The sequence below is a fragment of the Notolepis coatsorum genome, assembly GCF_963971535.1.
Source record: "Notolepis coatsorum genome assembly, chromosome: 10".
In the NCBI taxonomy this organism is placed as follows: Eukaryota; Metazoa; Chordata; class Actinopteri; order Aulopiformes; family Paralepididae; genus Notolepis; species Notolepis coatsorum.
Genome location: NC_140174.1, coordinates 83,525,491 through 83,545,888, shown reverse-complemented (window position 1 = coordinate 83,545,888; position 20,398 = coordinate 83,525,491). Strand labels below are relative to the sequence as shown.

General features: G+C 46.7%; 1 protein-coding gene across 1 annotated transcript in view; it reads left to right on the top strand.

Annotated features, from left to right (window-relative positions):
* The window catches only part of LOC311235153 (LIM zinc-binding domain-containing Nebulette-like), a 489,983-nt gene that overhangs the window by 105,580 nt on the left and 364,005 nt on the right, over positions 1-20,398 (top strand). The window contains exon 3 of the mRNA XM_084322511.1: positions 15,957-16,041. Coding sequence (XP_084178637.1) covers positions 15,957-16,041 — 85 coding nt within the window. The remainder of the gene's footprint in view (positions 1-15,956; positions 16,042-20,398) is intronic.

The following is a 20,398-nucleotide window of genomic DNA, read 5'->3' as shown; positions in this document are numbered from 1 at the left end:
GTCCGATTTCATTTGGTCAAGTTTATTTTCCAGAGTGGTAATGGCTTTTCTGAACTCGGTGGTCATAGCCTCTTTGTGGTTTTCAAGCAGGGTGGCCAGCCAGGCCTTGCTAAAAGCGTCGTCAGCCTCCTCTTCTTTCTGAACATCACCCCGTTTTGGTTTTGGAGTCTTGGATGTCATCTTTGCGAAGACAAATATTTTGTTAGCTGTATCGATACTTGCATATAAAAAATAACTATGAAGGTTTGGAGTCTTAAAACGTGGAATTTAAAAAAAAACATGAGGGAGAGAGGGAAAACACGTCTTACTCCCCGCTCACCATACCGGAAGTCGAAACAGCGTTTTTTATGGAGCAACTAGGATGGAATTTTGTCTCTTCCGAGCGCCAGTGTACTAGGTTAGTCTCGACAAATTCTCGTTCATCTCTGGGGGGAGATGACGGAATAGATCAAAGCATTGGTGGAGGGGTCTCACGCCCTTGGGGTGGGCCACCGGGCGCGGTGCTTTTATGTTCTGACCGTCTTGGTGGTGCCCTCTGTGATGTTTTTAGATCGAGCTAGGGCTGGGCGATATAACGATAACGATAAATATCGCGATATATTTTAATAATCGATATTTAATTTTATTTTTTGACCTGCAACAGGGCAGTTTTAAAACCAGAGACATTGGACAGTTTTGTCTTTCTTGCCTGCAACTTAAAGTAATGGCTTTGCTTGTCCAAATGACAATACTGACCAAATTGAGATTTATTTTTCTCTTGTCTATTTATTTTGTTTGCTTTCTAATTTAAAATACAGTTTGAAACCGTCTGTACACAGTAGGCTATGTGTGCTAGCTGAGCTAGACTCCAGTCACGAGTCACGGTGCACATGTGCGGTGGTTTGTCCACCAAAAAAGCGCCAAAAGATAGAAAAGAAACTAGCAGAGCCAGAACTGTTCAACTCCCCTGGAGCCACAGCCAGCAGAGAAGCCGGTTTACTTTCGCTTTTAAACCAGCTGCAGCCTGAGAACTGGAGTGTGAGGGGATGTAACACTAAAGATGGCGGCAACGACAAAGAATTGCTGCAAAATAAACATACATATGTTTAAAAAAAATAAAAAATTACTTATAACAATTTCGATAATTATCGATATCGAGTGATATGATAACATTATCATATCGTTATCGCAATATGATTTTTTGCCATATTGCCCAGCCCTAACGCGTACCTACCCCCCTCTTAGAACTGGGGATGGTGGCGTGATTAGGACACAGGACTGGTTCTGGTCGCGCCGGACCAGGTCAGTTAACCCGTTGTCCGCCGGGGCGCAGATCTGCTGTTCTGGTACCCTGAAGGACTTGTGCTTTTTCGGGGGGAAAATGCCGGGTTGGCCCGGGCGTTGCAGGGTTTGATGTTATGGAGGTGTTCGTGGTTATGTCACTGCGTGTTATCCTTCACTGTTGCTTGGTCCATATTGTGTTGTACCTTGCGCTGTGCTAAAGGAGCCTGGTCCTTCTCCATTCTTTTTTCGCCCCTCTCTTCTCCTGGGGAGGGGGCTGTCGAGGTGGTTCTTTTGTACCCCTCTGGCATCCCTGTGTACGTCCCGGTCCGCCGGGCCCAGGTCCGGACTCGTTCTCGTCGACCTGTTGGCCTGGGTTAACCCCTTCTTGAGAACTGAAACACTTGTACTGCTGTATAGCCAGTGTATACCCGCAGTTGTGTTTCAGAGTTTTTGTCTTGGGGGGGTTATAGGAACAACCGCCTCCTGTTAAACTAAACATAGGGAGGTGGTTGGTTTCCCGGTGTCTTGGTAGCGGAGTCGACTCTCGGGTTAGGCCAAGCTTGACCCTGTCTGCCTGCGAGTGTGCCCCCGCACCTTTCATGACGTCTGCCAATCATGTCAGCCTTCTTTGCCTCTGCCTCTCTAGTAGGGATGGGTACCGAATTCGGTACTTTTGAGGTACCGAACCGAAACACGTCGGTACTACCGAGTATCGAATCAAGTGAGAAACCAAAAAAAAAAAAACGTTTATTAATTTTTTTTTAACTTTTTTTTTTTTAACTTTTTTCTTTTCATGTCAACGTTCACACGCACAATATATGCTTACCTAGGATTTGACAACAAAGCAGTCAAAGCAATGACAAGCCGAAAACTGTCGAAATTGTAGTTATTTGAAGTTTGGATATTTTTTTTACGACTGAGGTAGGTAAATTAAATTTCTTGAGACTAAAGTACAGAAAAAAGGTACCGTTGGGTACCGGTATTGATTCACAGGTACCGGTACCGGTACCGGTATCGGTTCAAATGTGAAAGGTACCCATCCCTACTCTCTAGGGGGTCTGGTTTTTTTTGTGGAGGCTGCGACATGGTGCACAGCATACCGAACGCCCCTTCCGCCGGGGGGCTGTTTTCAGCAGACCCCTTAGGCGCCTGTCTAGTCCGCAGTGCTCCGGGCACAGGTCGAGTTGTGCTTTTGACCTGTTGCCTGGATTGAGGGATTAACCTCTTTGGGGGTTGTCTCCCCGGTGCGCTGCCTGGTCCCACTGTGTTGTGGGGGTGTAGCCTCTTTGGAGTGCTTCAGGGCGGCGTGCTGTAGGGGGGAAGGGCCTGCTCTTGGATGGGCCCTGTCCGATACGCTGGCGATGTGGGGGGTTGTGTCACTAGTGACCGTCTGGTGGGGTCTCGATGCTGCGGCGTCGTTGGCCTCACCGGGCCTCCTTTTTTCCGGGGGGTCCTGACCATTCCTGGGGCTGGGTCCTCCTTCGCGCTCCGCTGCTACGGCCTTGCCACAGGGTTGGGTTTTTGACCTTGACCCTGTGTTGTTAGGGATTGTAACAGGTTTTTTTTCCTTCCCGTTCGTTCCCTGGTGGCATGTGGGATGCGCGCCTATGTAGTCGCGGGTTCTTCTGTGTGAACGTAAGTCCCACGGTCTGCTCACCCTGTGCGTTTGAGTCGCTAAACCCTCTTCGCACAGTCGGATCCGATTCCCTCCCGTCATCCTCTAGGGTGGTCCGGGGTCTCGGGTCCTCCCCGGTTCTGATGGTTGTGGGGGGCGGGCGGTCCAGCCTCCTCATGTTACTTTTCCGACGAGCCATCTGAAGAGATCCAAGTTGATCGCCGGCCCGGAAAACACGTGGAATATATATTTACAGTACCCAACGCTGAATCAATAAACGCGATCGATATTTGGAATGGCGATCAGGAATTGGAATCATCTTTTTGGATAACATCTGATCTGAGGTAAGGAATCTATTTTACCAGTCTTAGGATAATCAGACCTTTTTTCACAGTGATATCAACGTGTCCCATATGTGTGTGTGTGGCTGTGAGTGTGTGCTCGCTGATCAGGAAATGAGAGAATAGATTTTTCAGCCCGCTTCTGTATCGTGCATAAGTACTCTCGATAATCTAGCATTTATTTGAAAACGATTCATAAATAGGCCGAAAAATTACAACGTTTTTTGTGTATGCCAGAATATTCCAGTAAATGCCGTTTATCACAGAATCTTTATATTTTCCTGAAAAACGAGGGCTTTTCAAAATGCTATAATACGGAAATGAACCGATTAAAAAACAATCCGTCTCGACAATGTTGACTGCAAACAAGTCATTGATAAACGACGGGCAGATTAGACCCATAATTTAAGACAGAGATTATGCGTTCACAACGCTATCATTGAAGTGGGTGCTGGCATTCAACAGCGGTAAGGCGCACCGCATCGCCGGTAATCAAAGTGTTAACATACAGGTAAGCAAGAATATAAGAAAAATAATAAGAGAGTATTGTTGAATGAGGCCCCTTGTTTTTTGCACTTATGCCAATATGCAGCACAGCATCATATACAATGAACACACCAAATACACACTAGTACAAACACTCAAAAATAAAAACATACAATAAAATAATATAGGTAAATAAAGAAAAGAAAAAGACAGAATCTAAGACACAACTATTAATATAAAGTTGTAAAAAAAACACATTTGTTAAAAAAAGTTTAATATTTGTTTTAAAACTGCAATACGTAGTTTTGGGATAGACATTTGAATCAGTCAGACTAGTGTATAATAGATGTCTAGTACTGAATGAAGTGTCCCAAGAGGGAAACTGGATATCTGCAATGCTGTAGGAATATAGTAATGAGCTCCAGGGCCCTCATTTATCAATGGTGCGTACGCACAGATATGTGCGTAACCCGTGCGTATATGATCATTTCTAAGCAAAGTGTGGGACTTATCAATTTGAACGTGTGCTTGACTTTGTGCGTATATATACGCACAGCTCCGACCGTGCGTACCTGGCGCCCAGCGGTAGAATATGGAGACTGCAGACGCGGAAATAAGCTTTCGTGCATTACTTCCAACACTGGCGCGTGTTCTGTATGAACCGTAATTCATTATAGTTAATTATAAAATAGCGACAGTAGTGTAATTATAATGGGCTCACGCGCGAACAAGAGGTTGGCATGCTTGTTTGGCACGGGGGGGCAGATGCAGAACACCCACCTCCAAACGCGTATAATATTGTTTAAAATAAAAAGCAAAATACTATTATTTTGTGTGTCATGTTTCCAAATAAACGGACGACCAGCTAAACTGAAAGCAAATGTGGAGCGCTGGGCTCGAACAGGCAAGCCCAGCGTCTCCAGATTTCGTGGCGAGCGCCTTGCCCACTACGCCACGTAGCCGCATGGTTTATAAAGGTTAATGTTGGTCAACATGGTTCCTAAAAGTTACTGATGGTCAACATGGTTTATAAAGGTCAATGTTTGTCAACATGGTTTATAAAGGTTAATGTTGGTCAACATGGGGGGCGGCTAGGTGGCGCAGTGGGCAAGGCGCTCGCCACCAACGCAGGAGATGCTGGGTTCTCGGCGTTGCTACCAGCTTGGCTGGTCGTTCATACTAATACAATTGGCAGTATTAGGGGGTGGGAAGCTGGTGGGTGGGGATCGGACGTTGTGGACAGCGACTCCTACAGGTCGGTTGGTGCGCCTGCGCAGTAGAATCAGGAAGCGACGGGGGCGGCGTGTCCCTCCCACGCAGACCCTCGCCGCTCAGAGATCGCGCTGTACAGGTGAAAAGATGCGACGGCTGCCTCCTCGTGTACCGGAGGGGACACGTGATGCAAGGCTTCGTCCACATTGCAGCCGGCTTGTGGGAGGCATGGCCTAACAACGTTCGAGACAGGGGAGGGTAGAATTGGGCAATACGAAATTGGGGAAGGGAGAAAAATAGAAAATGGGGAGAAAAAGTAGATACAAAAAATGTTTTGGTCAACATGGTTTATAAAGGTCAATGTTGGTCAACATGGTTTATAAAGGTTAACACATTGACCGCCAAAAACTGCTTACGACGTCTTTGCTGGCCATGCTAATTCTGCCAGACCACGCTGTACGACGTTATTGAGATCATATTTCATTTTTTCGCCATGGCATTCATAATTCCGCCACCCAGCCTCTGCTTATACAGTGGGACTCTGCACAACAGTGCAACGCCTCAATACCGCCGCCTGGTGGATGATCGGGCGAGTTACAACCGGAAGTGGATCTGGTGATCTTGGTGCATCTGGGAAATCCGTCCGGCAGTCACATATCGTTGCGGGACTACAGACACACACTGGCGTGCATATGGAACGCTGCCATAACTCAATAATCGATATGATTTGGGCGTTTATTGCGCTATACAAACCGGAAATGGATCTAGTAGATCGACGTCAAATAAGTGGGATCTTTTTCCTCCAGTCTCATCGGCGAACGGTAAGAGGACAGTAACGTTACTTTCAGCTTGATTGTTTCTTCTTTTCACTGCAAACCGCTCTGATCTATATATCACCCATACTACATAAAGCATTTACTGACGATCACGGAATTATAAACGACCCCCCCCCCCTTCATCCACGCATGATGAATCATAACGTATACGATCATGTACAGTTGAATTTTTTTATATAGCGTGTATCGGCAATAAACGGCAGTTGATAATCTATATATGCGTTTATGCCTATAACTCACGTTCTATGAATTACTGCACGATAAAAACATACTTATATTCTAGAAGGTATTTTTGGAAGAATCTATGAATGAAAAAGTATAACGTTCCTACATCCTGAACGATAGATAATCGATGTTGAATGGGCCATAGTAATGTCAATTTAGCAATACAATTTAAAAAGTTATAGCCCTGAAAAGAAGGTGAACATCTCCATAGGCTTAGACTGGTGGCAGTGAGCAATGTTGGTCAACATGGTTTATAAAGGTTAATGTTGGTCAACATGGTTTATAAAGGTCAATGTTGGTCAACATGGTTCCTAAAAGTTACTGATGGTCAACATGTTTTATAAATGTCAATGTTGGTCAACATGGTTTATAAAGGTTAATGTTGGTCAACATGGTTTATAAAGGTCAATGTTGGTCAACATGGTTCCTAAAAGTTACTGATGGTCAACATGTTTTATAAAGGTTAATGTTGGTCAACATGGTTTATAAAGGTTAATGCTATATAAAACGAAGTTATTATTATTATTATTATTATTATTATTATTATTAATGTTGGTCAACATGGTACTGTACAGGGTTAGGGTTAGAGGTAATATTTCCTAAAACTATATTTTGTTCATGGTTTGTGTTGTGAAGGGCCAGATTAAACTGAATATATATATTTATTTATATATATATATTTAATTGTATTTGTATATTCTCTAATACTCCCTGATATCCCTTGTATATTCCTTGTACAATATGCATTGAATATCCATTCTAGCCTACTGAACATCCCATAATAGTCTCCATTCTACTATTGGTCGAGACCTTGGTGCCAGGCTGCCATACCCCTCAGACCCAGTTCAAACGTACCGCTCGACATGTACGAACAAGTCCTAGTTCCGCGTAGGAATTTGGCTACCGCACCACTAATGGGACTATTTGTTCATAGTGCGTATATATACTGCGCTACTAAAGTAGGACTTTCTTTTCAGTCCAGTTTCTTACCCTCCAATAGAGTCACAGACGTAAAGCCTCCCCGCGATGCCACGTGTGGGAGTAAGGCCAAGTTCGGCCTACCATCGGTATTGAGACATCGTGTATATTAATATTTGAATAGTCATATTTGGCACTATATCGTCGAGTTGGACGTAGTCTATTAAGCTAATAATAGTCTGTTAATATATAGTGCTTCGTGCGGTGAGAATACTACCGTAGTCAGTACCCCATCGTTTCGGGCAGAGAACTGGCTGCTTACCCAGGGTGGTTGACCCTATGTGAAGCTGCACCCGAGGAGCCCCAGAGCCGACGAGCGAGTGGACCTGTATACCGGATTATTCTACCGACGACAGCCCGCCTTCCCAGGCACGGATTATGCTTTGGATACTTTGATTATTCTATGGATAAAGACCCCCGACACTACCGTGTGTTGGAACCCCCCCCCCTGGAGAGGACGCAAGGTGAGGAGACGCTCTGCAAGACGAGGTCTCTCCACATCTCTCCCCCGTGGACCGGAGAGAGCCGGCCCACAAAGAGTCCACCTGCTTTCATCTGTGGTCCAAGGATCGCCGGCGCATTGAACGGCACTACAGTGGGTTCACCTGGGATACCCTTGGCCGGACGAGGCAGCTGGATTCTACCCCCCCCCCCTCCTACTCCTGTCGGCTTACAAGCGACCGGATTAACCCCCTCTAGTGTATCCAGCCTATAATCATTAAAGTATCATTGCTGTTATTCCTTAACTATTCCAGGTCGTATATTTACCACCTGCGCCTTCAGAGATTGGACATTATCTATTGATATACCGACGAATACTCCTTGCCATAAAAGTGCATACTATTTCAATTCATAAATGTAATTAAGTGATTAAGTGTTTATTCTACACACCATCGCTGTGTAGGAAATAAAGACCTGTTTCTAATTCGTACATTTGTGTTGGATCCGTTTCATCTACATGAGAGTGTTCATGATAATATATTTATGCCGTGTACTGGGTGGCCGAATATTAAGTACAAAGGTAGTGGTAGTAAGTATCATATCTAGTAATACAGTCAGGGAATTGTACCCCTCAGTTACAATTGGTCCTTCGAGCCGGAGGGTAATTAGTGTAATATTAATATAGTGTTATTAATATTGAAATGGCCTATGATGAACACTCCACGAAACGATCCTCCTAACCAACGCCCGCAGCGCGAACGACGGCTCCCTCAGTACTTAGAGGCTTACGCTGTCAGTCAACAACCTAGTCTTCTACTAACAGTAAACGCGGTAAAACTAGAAAGTAAAAGTATGTCTAACCCCAACGCCCAGACTACCCCGACCATAGAGGCCCCTACGGGCTCTAATGTAACTGACCAAGTTCACGGTGGGGACCAGTGGGAACCAGACATGACTTCACACCCCGCCAGTACTGAAGAAGTAGTCCCCGATGAGTCCCGGGAGGAATACAACGCTACCGAGAGAGAACTCGGCACGGAAGAAGACGGGGAGAGCACCGTGGAGATAGAGCTCCAAGTCTCCGCAAGGAGTACCCCGAGGGAAGGCTCCCCTATACAACCGCCTTCTCCCAGCGAGGCAGAGAGGACCCTACAGCAGGCATTCCTCGTCAGCCTGAAAGCCTCTACTGAACGCGATAGACTCCAGGGTGAACGCGATCGATTGCAGATACAGCAACGGAGCGAAGAAGAGCACATACGCCTGGAAATAAGACGCATTCAGATGGAAGAGAATGTGGCCCGAGACCGAGCAGACAGCCAGCGAGCAGCTGCTGGTGCTCTACGGGACGCAGAGCGCGACAGACAGCAAGCGCAACTAATAGAACAGCTGATCAGACGGACAACACCCTCTCCCTCCGCCAGAGGCTCCAGGAACTCGTCTAGACACACCTCCAGGGCGGCATCCCCTAGCCGAGTAAACAACCCTGAACTTGACCAACAGACGAGGTCTATACCCCCCACAGACCACCTCCCCCCACCGGTCCAAGCGAGACCTAGCAACCGGGAAGGAGCAGCATATCCTGTGGAGAGGCTAAACCAGAGACTACAAGCACTGGATGACCTAACTGAAGACGAAGAGGAAGAGGAGGAGAACCGCGCCCGAAGACAGCACAGTACTCTACCGGACCAGGAGGTCCGGTACAGCCCAGGCTATACTCCCGCGGAGCTGCGCTACAGACCCCCGACTCTATACACGGGTGAGCACGACGCACGACCCGCACCGAGGAACAGCACCTGGACAAGCGGGCCATGGTACACTGCCGGTACCAGCCCATACCAAGGAGCGGGAGGAGACTCGCCTAGGAGGCCTCTCCCCCAACGCTCGCCGATGTATCCACAGTCAGCGTCATACATTGGCACGCCTATGGTACCCGACTTCACCCAAGAGAACCGGGCCCAGTATACAGAACTCCGCATGTGTCTGGAGACCATGTTGGTGGATGTATTGGATGAACGCCACAAATACGCCATCCTACTGCAGCACTTAAAGGTGCCCCGCGCACATAATATAGCGCTCACCTACGCGACTTCCACCACCCCATACACAGCAGCGCTGGTAGCATTGGACCAGAGGTATGGGCGCATATGGGATTACGTGATCCAGGAGATCCGACACATCGACCGCTTACCCCCAGCAATAGACAATCGAGCACTGGACGACCTGTCCATCAGAGTGCAGTCCCTGGTAGGGATGTTGGGAGCGCAAAGAGAGAAGGGGAAGTATGAACTTTACGCCAACTCAAATGTGGAAAGGATCCTGGAGAAGCTGCCGCCCGCTCGTCAGGAGCGCTTTAGGCGGCAGAGGGACCACAGAGACCCGAATGGCCCCGAACCGAACCTCCTCGATCTAGCAGACTTCCTGGCGAGAGAAGTCAGCAGCCTACGGCTAGATACATTCGGACGGAGCACCCCTGGCTCCAGAGAAGGAACCAGACGACTAAATGATGGAAGAAGATCGGTGACTGTGATGCACCAATCGGAGTCAGTACCGAGCAGCAGGAGCCACAGTACCCCCTCCAGAACGGAGAAGTGGAAGATAGTGTGCCCCTACTGTGAGAAAGAACACTGGCTAGCGCAATGTGACTCCTTCCCCAAGCTGAACGCGGAGGAAGCAGGTCAATGGATAAAGTCCAACAAGCGCTGTTTTCGCTGTGCGCGCTCACACATGGCAGCCGAATGCCGCTTAAAGAAAAGGTGCACCAAGTGCGATGGAGCCCATCTGGACATACTTCACGACAGTAACAGACGGCGCCCTTCACCTGCACCATCCAGCCGCAAAGCGAGCGTCATGTACATCGATCCCGCCAGCAGCAGTGGAGCCCGAGTACTCCTAAAAGTAGTACGTGTGACACTAAGCCACCAGAATAAAGTCCTGGACACTTACGCCGTCCTCGATGACGGGTCAGAGAAGACCCTGCTGCTCGCCTCCGCTGCGGCCCAGCTAGGGCTGCGGGGAAGCGAAACCCAAATGACAATTCGGACAATAAGACGAGATTTGAAGACGATAAAGGGCGAGAATGTCTCATTCTCTATCGCAGCAAGCGGCCAGCCTGAGCGACGGTACCAGATTGCAGACGCTTTCACCAGCCAAGAAATAGGACTGTCGCGGTACACATACCCCGTCGCCAAGCTGATGGAGAAATATGCACATCTGCGCAAGTTACCGATCCCGCTCATAGACAATGCTATGCCGACCCTGTTGATAGGCTCCGACCATGCAGACCTCATTGTCCCGATAGACCGGGTTCATACCGGACCCCGAGGCTGTCCTGCAGCAGTCGAGACCCGTTTGGGATGGACTCTCCAAGGCCCGCTCGCCAAATCTCTCAACCGAAGTACAGCCACTAGATGTCTCCACTCCCGAGTCACAGAGGGAGAAACCGCACTCCTGCAACACGTAGAGCGGCTATGGAGCTTGGAACAAATGCCCTTTAAGAATGGAAAGAAAGACATTCGCTCTAAAGATGACATTTACGCCATTCACCTCCTCGAGACAGGGACCAAGAGAGTCCCGGTCAACGGCGTGTTGAGATACGCCACGCCACTCCTGCGGCGAGAAGGAATGCCTACTTTCCACGCCAAGACAGACGCCATAGAACGGTACCTGCTGAACACGGAGCGGCGCTTAGCCAAGAACCCCGCCCAAGAGAGTGTATACCGCGCTGAGATTGAGAAGCTCATCACAGCGGGACACGTCACAAAGATGGACATTAAAGAGGCTGACCAGACCACTGAATCGTGGTACGTGCCTCACCACAAGGTCCATCACAACGGTAAAGACCGCATAGTATTTAACTGCAGCTACCAGATCGGATCCCAAAATCTGAATAAAGAGTTACTGCCCGGTCCCACACTCGGCCCCTCCCTACTCGGCGTTCTACTCCGCTTCCGCCAGGAAAAGGTGGCCATCAGCGGGGACATTAAAGGAATGTTCCTGCAGGTGAGATTAGTAGAGGCGGACAAGCCCCTGTTACGGTTCCTATGGAGAGAGAAGCCAGGAGATGAGCACCCAGCCATCTACCAATGGGAAGTCCTCCCCTTCGGAACGACGTGCAGCCCCTGCTGTGCGACATTTGCACTACAGAAACATGTAGCAGAGGACCCAGCAGCGGACGAAGAGGTCCGACACAGCGTAAAGAACAGCTTCTACGTAGACAACTGTCTACAAAGCCTTTCAACCCAGGAAGAAGCCGAGGCTCTCCTGATTAAACTCCGCGCCTCATTGATCAAAGGCGGCTTTGATCTCAGGCAGTGGGCCAGCAGCGATCCGCAAGTACTGCGCAGCCTCTCCTCCGAGGACAAGGCAGCCAGCAGCGAGACCTGGATGGCTACAATCCCGGGAGAAGCCCAGGAGATGACCCTGGGATTGGTGTGGCGATTCAAAACAGATTCGCTTCACTACAGACACAAGCCCCTGACTACGGAGCAGGGAAGGCCGGCGGCGGCGCCGACCACCAGACGGAGTGTGTACACAACACTCGCCCGACAATATGACCCGCTAGGATGTATTCTACCGTACACCACCAGGGCAAAAATGATTGTACGAGCATTGTGGGACAAGGACCAGGGCTGGGACGACCCCATTCCCGCACACCTTGCATCCACCTGGAGAGAGTGGGAGATGGAGCTCCACTCACTCCCAGGCGTTAATATGCGCCGAAGCTACTTCCCACCCAAGGTGAGGCCAGAGACATGTAAAATGGACTTACACGTCTTCAGTGACGCCTCAGAGGTCGCATACGGATCAGTAGCCTACTTGCGGGCCCAAGACCAAGGGGGAGAGATCTACACAGCATTTGTCCTCGCCCGCTCGAGAATAGCCCCACGCAAGCAACAATCTATCCCACGTCTAGAGCTCTGCGCAGCCCTAGCCGGAGCGCACCTAGCCACGCTCATCCAACGTGAGCTCACCATACCGGTGTCTAGAACAATCCTGTGGTCAGATTCCACGACGGTACTCGCCTGGATCAAATCGGACTCATGCAAGTACAAAGTCTTCGTGGGAGTCAGAGTCACCGAGATTCAAGACTTAACCGAAGAGTTAACCGGAGAAACAGAGTGGCGCTACGTTGATACAAAACAGAACCCAGCTGACGTCATCACCCGGGGGATGCCCCTGGATGACCTCACCCGTCGCAATGTCTACAGTGACGGCCCCGCATTCCTAAGACTCCCGGAAGGACAGTGGCCCATGCCTATCCCGAGGGAAGCAAGTCCAGAGGAGGTGGAAATGAAGAAGTCTGTGTTCTGTGGATTGAGCACCGTAGCCTCCACCGACCCTAACATAAACGATTGCACGTCCATAGAGAGTGCACAACAAAGAACATTCCTGCGGTACCACCCGGAGTGCAAGTCCCCCGCTGATATGTCAGCGGCTAACTACGAGGAAGCAGAATTGCTTCTACTGCAGCGAGCCCAGAGAGACTCGTTCCCCGATGAATTGGCCTGTCTACAGGGAGGAAAGCCCGTCCCATCCGACAGCAGATTAATTCACCTGGCCCCCGAGAGCGACGCTCACACCCTCATCAGAGTGGGTGGTCGCCTACGCAGAGCCCCCAATCTACCGGATGACATTAAATACCCGATCGTATTGAACAGCCGACACAAGGTCACAGAGCTGATTATAAAGAAATACGATGAGGATGTACATCACGCAGGAGCAGAAAGAGTCTTCGCGGAAATCAGACGTCGTTACTGGATCCTACAAGGAAGAGAGGCGGTACGACGCTTCCAACGAACATGTCTAGACTACCGCAAGTGGCGCGCGCAGCCCAGCATACCAAGGATGGCTGACCTTCCTCCATGTCGCCTCCGAATCGGTGACAAGCCATTCCACTCAACGGGTATGGACTGCTTTGGCCCGCTGCACATAAAGAAAGGAAGAGGAACCGAGAAGCGGTGGGGTATTGTATTCAAATGCATGACCACCAGAGCGATACACATCAAGCTTCTCCTGACCATGAGCACAGACTCATTCCTTATGGCCTTCCGTAGATTCATATCACGGAAAGGAAGACCGTCTACCCTATTGTCCGATCATGGGACAAACTTTAAAGGCGGCGAAAGAGAGCTGAGAGAGAGCTTCCAAGCTATGGGCCCAGAACTTAAGACCCACCTCGCTCCAGCACAGGTTGATTTCCAATTCAACCCCCCAAACGCACCCCACTTCGGTGGTACTTGGGAACGAGAAGTGCGCTCCATAAAGACAGCCCTGTACGCAGTACTTGGGGCCCAGACTGTGGCGGAAGAAGTCCTAATGACAGTCCTCACGGAGATTGAGGGAGTACTTAACTCGAAGCCCCTCGGATATGTCTCCAGTGATGTGGCGGATATCGACCCAGTTACCCCCAACACACTCCTGATGGGGCGGCTAGATCCCACATTACCCCAGACAATGTACCGGCCTGAAGAAGCGAACGGCCGACGAATGTGGAGGTACAGCCAAGTATTAGCCGACAAGTTTTGGAACAGTTTCCTACTGCACTACCTACCGTCTCTACAGACCCGCCAGAAGTGGGTAAAGGAGAGAGACAATTTGACAGAAGGAACAGTCGTCATGATTATTGATCAATCACTGCCCAGAGCTATGTGGCCGGCCGGCCGCGTAAGCAAAGTGATCACCGGTGCCGACGGCAAGGTCCGAGCAGCTGAAGTGCTCGTCCAGGGTCGCACTTACACCCGTCCCGTGGCAAGGCTCATAGAACTGCCTCGACTCCCAGACACAATCGATGATGACCATGACCCTACAACCCTATGACTTTGTGAAGTTGACTGACCCCTACAGCAAACCCTTATGTGTAAATAGACAACGCGATTAATCTGTCTCCGTTTAACTGATTAGGTCTGGGACCTATTCAGGGGGTGGCTGTTGTGAAGGGCCAGATTAAACCGAATATATATATTTATTTATATATATATATTTAATTGTATTTGTATATTCTCTAATACTCCCTGATATCCCTTGTATATTCCTTGTACAATATGCATTGAATATCCATTCTAGCCTACTGAACATCCCATAATAGTCTCCATTCTACTATTGGTCGAGACCTTGGTGCCAGGCTGCCATACCCCTCAGACCCAGTTCAAACGTACCGCTCGACATGTACGAACAAGTCCTAGTTCCGCATAGGAATTTGGCTACCGCACCACTAATGGGACTATTTGTTCATAGTGCGTATATATACTGCGCTACTAAAGTAGGACTTTCTTTTCAGTCCAGTTTCTTACCCTCCAATAGAGTCACAGACGTAAAGCCTCCCCGCGATGCCACGTGTGGGAGTAAGGCCAAGTTCGGCCTACCATCGGTATTGAGACATCGTGTATATTAATATTTGAATAGTCATATTTGGCACTATATCGTCGAGTTGGACGTAGTCTATTAAGCTAATAATAGTCTGTTAATATATAGTGCTTCGTGCGGTGAGAATACTACCGTAGTCAGTACCCCATCGTTTCGGGCAGAGAACTGGCTGCTTACCCAGGGTGGTTGACCCTATGTGAAGCTGCACCCGAGGAGCCCCAGAGCCGACGAGCGAGTGGACCTGTATACCGGATTATTCTACCGACGACAGCCCGCCTTCCCAGGCACGGATTATGCTTTGGATACTTTGATTATTCTATGGATAAAGACCCCCGACACTACCGTGTGTTGGAACCCCCCCCCCTGGAGAGGACGCAAGGTGAGGAGACGCTCTGCAAGACGAGGTCTCTCCACATCTCTCCCCCGTGGACCGGAGAGAGCCGGCCCACAAAGAGTCCACCTGCTTTCATCTGTGGTCCAAGGATCGCCGGCGCATTGAACGGCACTACAGTGGGTTCACCTGGGATACCCTTGGCCGGACGAGGCAGCTGGATTCTACCCCCCCCCCCTCCTACTCCTGTCGGCTTACAAGCGACCGGATTAACCCCCTCTAGTGTATCCAGCCTATAATCATTAAAGTATCATTGCTGTTATTCCTTAACTATTCCAGGTCGTATATTTACCACCTGCGCCTTCAGAGATTGGACATTATCTATTGATATACCGACGAATACTCCTTGCCATAAAAGTGCATACTATTTCAATTCATAAATGTAATTAAGTGATTAAGTGTTTATTCTACACACCATCGCTGTGTAGGAAATAAAGACCTGTTTCTAATTCGTACATTTGTGTTGGATCCGTTTCATCTACGTGAGAGTGTTCATGATAATATATTTATGCCGTGTACTGGGTGGCCGAATATTAAGTACAAAGGTAGTGGTAGTAAGTATCATATCTAGTAATACAGTCAGGGAATTGTACCCCTCAGTTACAGTTTGGGTAAGTGAAATAAGCTGTGCTGTTATTTATATTGTTGATGTTAATTATCTCTCTCTCGCTCTCCCCCATCGCTCTCTGTCTCCTCTCCCTCCCTCTCTCCCTCTCTCTCCTCTCTCTCTCTCTCTCTCTCTCTCTCTCTCTCTCTCTCTCTCTCTCTCTCTCTCTCTCTCTCTCTCTCTCTCTCTCTCTCTGCAGTCACTACCCCAAGACATCCTTCACCATTGTCACAGACACACCAGAGAACCTGAGATTGAGGCAGCAGAGCGAGTTACAGAGCCAGGTGAACACACACGCACGCACGCACGCACGCACGCACGCACGCACACACACACACACACACACACACACACACACACACACACACACACACACACACACACACACACACACACACATACACACACACAGATACACCCCATTTCCATCAAGGCAGTTCTAGGGCTGCCAATTTTGACAAGCAAAAAAAGCTGGCTCTCGGATAGGAAAACTGGTTCCAGAGTGGCAACAACACTTTACTGGTCTTGAAAACAAGATCCGCTTATGTCAGGGGCTGGGGTATCGTGAGGGACCATCTTTCACATACCTATACATCTCTTCCCCCCTCCCCTGTGCTGTTATGACACCTGTATTTCCCCAAGGAGATCAATAAAAAAATCCAAATACTTCTACAAACGGCAACCGAACTTAAGGGACTAGTTAGTTAAAACAGATTTTCCCAAAAGATTTACCCATTTTATGGCTAATATTCCAAATGGCAATTTTCCATGTTTGTCTTGTACCCAATGTCATGGCATGATTAACACTATCAGTGCCGGCCTTGTTTTCCTTTTTACCCCCTTGAATGCCATCATCCACTTCAATGTTAGCGTTAAAAGCGCATAATCTATGTTTTAAATTATGTGTCTAATCTGCCCGTCGCTTATCAATTACTTGTTTGCAGTCAACATTGTCGAAACGGATTGTTTTTTAATCGGTTTATATCCTTTTTATATCATTTCGAAAAGCTATCGTTCTCTCGAAAATTTCCGGAAAATATAAAGATTCCCCCATAAACGGCATTTATTGGAATATTCTCGAATACACTAGACACGTTGTCATTTGTCTGCCTATTTATGAATTGTTTTCAAATAAACGCTAGATTATCGATAGTATATGTGTACTTATGCACGCTATAGAAGCAGGCTGAAAAATCTATTCTCTCATTTCCTCAACATCACACACACATACACACGGCACATGCTGATATCTCAGTGAATACAGCTCTGATTATCCTAAAACTGGTAACATAGACTCCTTACCTTAGATCAGATGTTCTCCAAAAAGATTATTCCAATTCCTGATCGCCATTCCAAATATCGATCGCGTTTATTAATTGATTATTGGCTGCTGTAAATATATATTCCACGCTGCTTTCCAACTCGCGATCACTTCCCTCATCATCAGATCCATCGCCAGCATAGGCACGCGGGGGCATTTGCATAGGCACAGGGGGCAGCAGTAAAAAAAAAAAGAAAAAAAATATATATATATAATTTTTTTTTTTTTTTTTTTTGCTTTGAAATATTATAGTGAAATATTTTGCACTGTTGTCGCATTTATCTTGTTGAAATCCTCCCACAGGTTCTTTTTACTACCACATATTTAATTGAGACCCTTTATTTGTTTATTATTTCAATTTAGCTGGAAATACATTGCTACATCATTCAGTAACATTTGCAGAGCCTTATAACAAAAACATTATTACGGTCACCATTGTGACCAGTGGGATTAATCAACAAATTGTATTATTTATTTTTCTATTTCATTGAACATTGCACATGTTAAAAGCCACATTTTGTACTCAAAATGTGAGTATTACCAAGTCAAGTTAAGTGTTCTTAAAACAATGACAATAAACATAGTTTTATTAGGTTGAAATAATGTGGTTGTGTACTTATTTTTCTGGATTATTATGGATTGAAGACTGAAAACCTTAATGCACAGTAACTGAACTCAGTATTTTTAAGTTCTGGTAACTTATTATTATATATTTTTTACAGTGTAGTCTTGCGATCAATCAAAACTTATTTACACGATATACCTCACATTCACCCTCCATTCACATCCTGGTGTTCTCCATTAGGCCTGTAGGTGGAGCTATGACAGCCCACGTACAGTACACACACCAATGGTGTGTGATGTGTCCAAAAATGAATGGGCAAATGTGAGTGAAATGATCGCACTGTATGCAGCTGTTTGTCTGCATTGCATTCCCCCCCCCCAACTCAGATTTAGGGTTGATACAACCATCATAATAATATTGTTAATAATAACAATAACAATAATGATGTAATAATGTAAAAATTATCATTAAAAATACCTGATTATGAGAAAAAATATTTACGATGCATGGAATATTGTTGAGGCACACTAGTTACAACTATATTTCAAACAGGCACTCCATGTCACAACGGTTGCTGACCCCTGGTTTAGAGCCTAGAGGCCTCAATGAGGAAAATGTTTTGACCTGTTTCATTTGATTATTTCATTTCATTCGATTGTTAATTAATTATTTTTATTTTTATTTATCATTCTTTATATTTATAATTGAAAGACGGCTACTATGGGTCATATATATTTCAGTAGTTTAAGATGTAGGCATACTTTGTATAAAATATATAGATATATCTTTTTGATTTACATGCTTCTTTTTGATTTACATGCTTCTTTTTGATTTACATACTTCTGAAAAGGTTGTGCTTGTAAGTGGTATTTTGTATTGAATGAATGAAAACTTTATTTAACAGATTGCAGAATGGGTACAATACAGTACGACTCAATACACACAATTGTTAAGGGGATGCAGACCAGAGAAAGACGTTTGTCTTGTTTACATCAGGGTCCGCCATTTTCAATTCATAGTGACATTTATGACATACACAACATACATGACATTTAGGTATTTAGTACTGTTACATTTGTGATATATACGATGCAAATATACAGTACTGTTACCCATAGATCCTGACAGAGTATATACATATGATGGGGAGGGGACTGTACATTAGGAGGGGGTGGGTGGGAGAGAAATATACATATGGTGGGGAGAGAATATATACATACGGTGGGGAGGAGACTGTACATTAGGAGGGGGTGGGTGGGTGGGAGAGAAATATACATACGGTGGGGAGAGAATATATACATGCAGTGGGGAGGAGACTGTCTATTAGGAGGGGGTGGGGGTGGGGGGGTTTGGACATTTACGGTGGCCAGTTTCGAATTTCAGCCTCCCGTAGGTGCTCTTTAAGAGCGGTTTTGAATGTGGGTAGGGATTCACATTCCTTTACAGCTTTGGGTAGGGCGTTCCACATTGATGTGGCATAATTGCGAAACGTGTTTAGTCCCTTGTTTGAGCCAAATCTGGGTTTAACATGATTTGTTGAGCTTCCTCTGGTGTTGTGGTCATGGTATTCACTGACCTTTGGGAAGTATTTTGACATGTACATGGGTACCTTAGTCGTATAGTGTATCTTGTAGATCAGGCCCATTGCAAGTTGCTGTACTCTGTCGTCTACTCTAAGCCATCCTAGGTTGTCAAAGTGGGCAGGGGTGAGGTGGGTTCTAGGGGTAAGGTCAAGTAGAAGTCTGACCAGTTTGTTTTGTGATGTTTGTAATCTTGTTTTTAGCGCCTTTGAGGTGCTTTGGTACCATGAGGTGCAAGCATAGTCGTAGTACCCTTGAATGAGTGCTCCTGCCAGAGTCTTCAGGGTATTCTTGTTTACCAGAGAGGAGATCCGGTACAAGAATCTAGTTCGTTTGTTGACTTTTTTTATTACCTTGGATGCCATTTTGTCACAGGAAAGATTTGCCTCTAGGATGAAACCTAGGTATATAATTTCATCTTTCCTTGTGACAATATTGTCACCCACTGTAACTGAGAAGCCGTCGGTCTTGATGAGTTTGTTATTTGATCCGAAGAGAATGGACTCTGTTTTTTACCCAGGTGTAATGATAGTTTGTTATCAGCGAGCCAGGTGCAGATTCTGCCGAGTTCAGAGCTGCCGAGTACTCTTGTGCAGATCTCTTGTTGGAATGTGTTGTCACTTCCTATGTTGTCACTAGGGATGCACCGATATGAAAATGTGCCACCGATACCGATACCGATTGTTCAACTAACACAATCGGCCGATACCTACCGATACCGATATTTGTGGCAAAATATCTTTTTTAAATATTTTTTAAATATTAATATTTTTTGTAATATTTTTTTTTTGTAAATTTTTTTTTTATGAAACTACTGTATATTTGTCTTACAAATTGTGCTCACCGATATGAACATAGGCCTCTTTACTTACTTAAAAAAAGGAAACATCAAGAAATAGCACTATCTCTCTCCCAGTATGTTCTGCAGGGCTGCAGCTAGATACTAGTTCTCCCAGCATGGTCTACCTGCTGGGCTGCAGCGAGATACTATTGTCTCAACCAATGACATTTTGATTGACAGTCGATTCTGCCAATTACGTCACACACCGCTTGCACCCGCCTCTGCTGTTACCACCAATCGGCAAGCGTGTTGCATTTTTTACTCCTGCTTTTGTCCGCCATTGATTTTGACGACAGAGGTTTTCTAGAACAACAACACGGCGCGGCTGACGTTT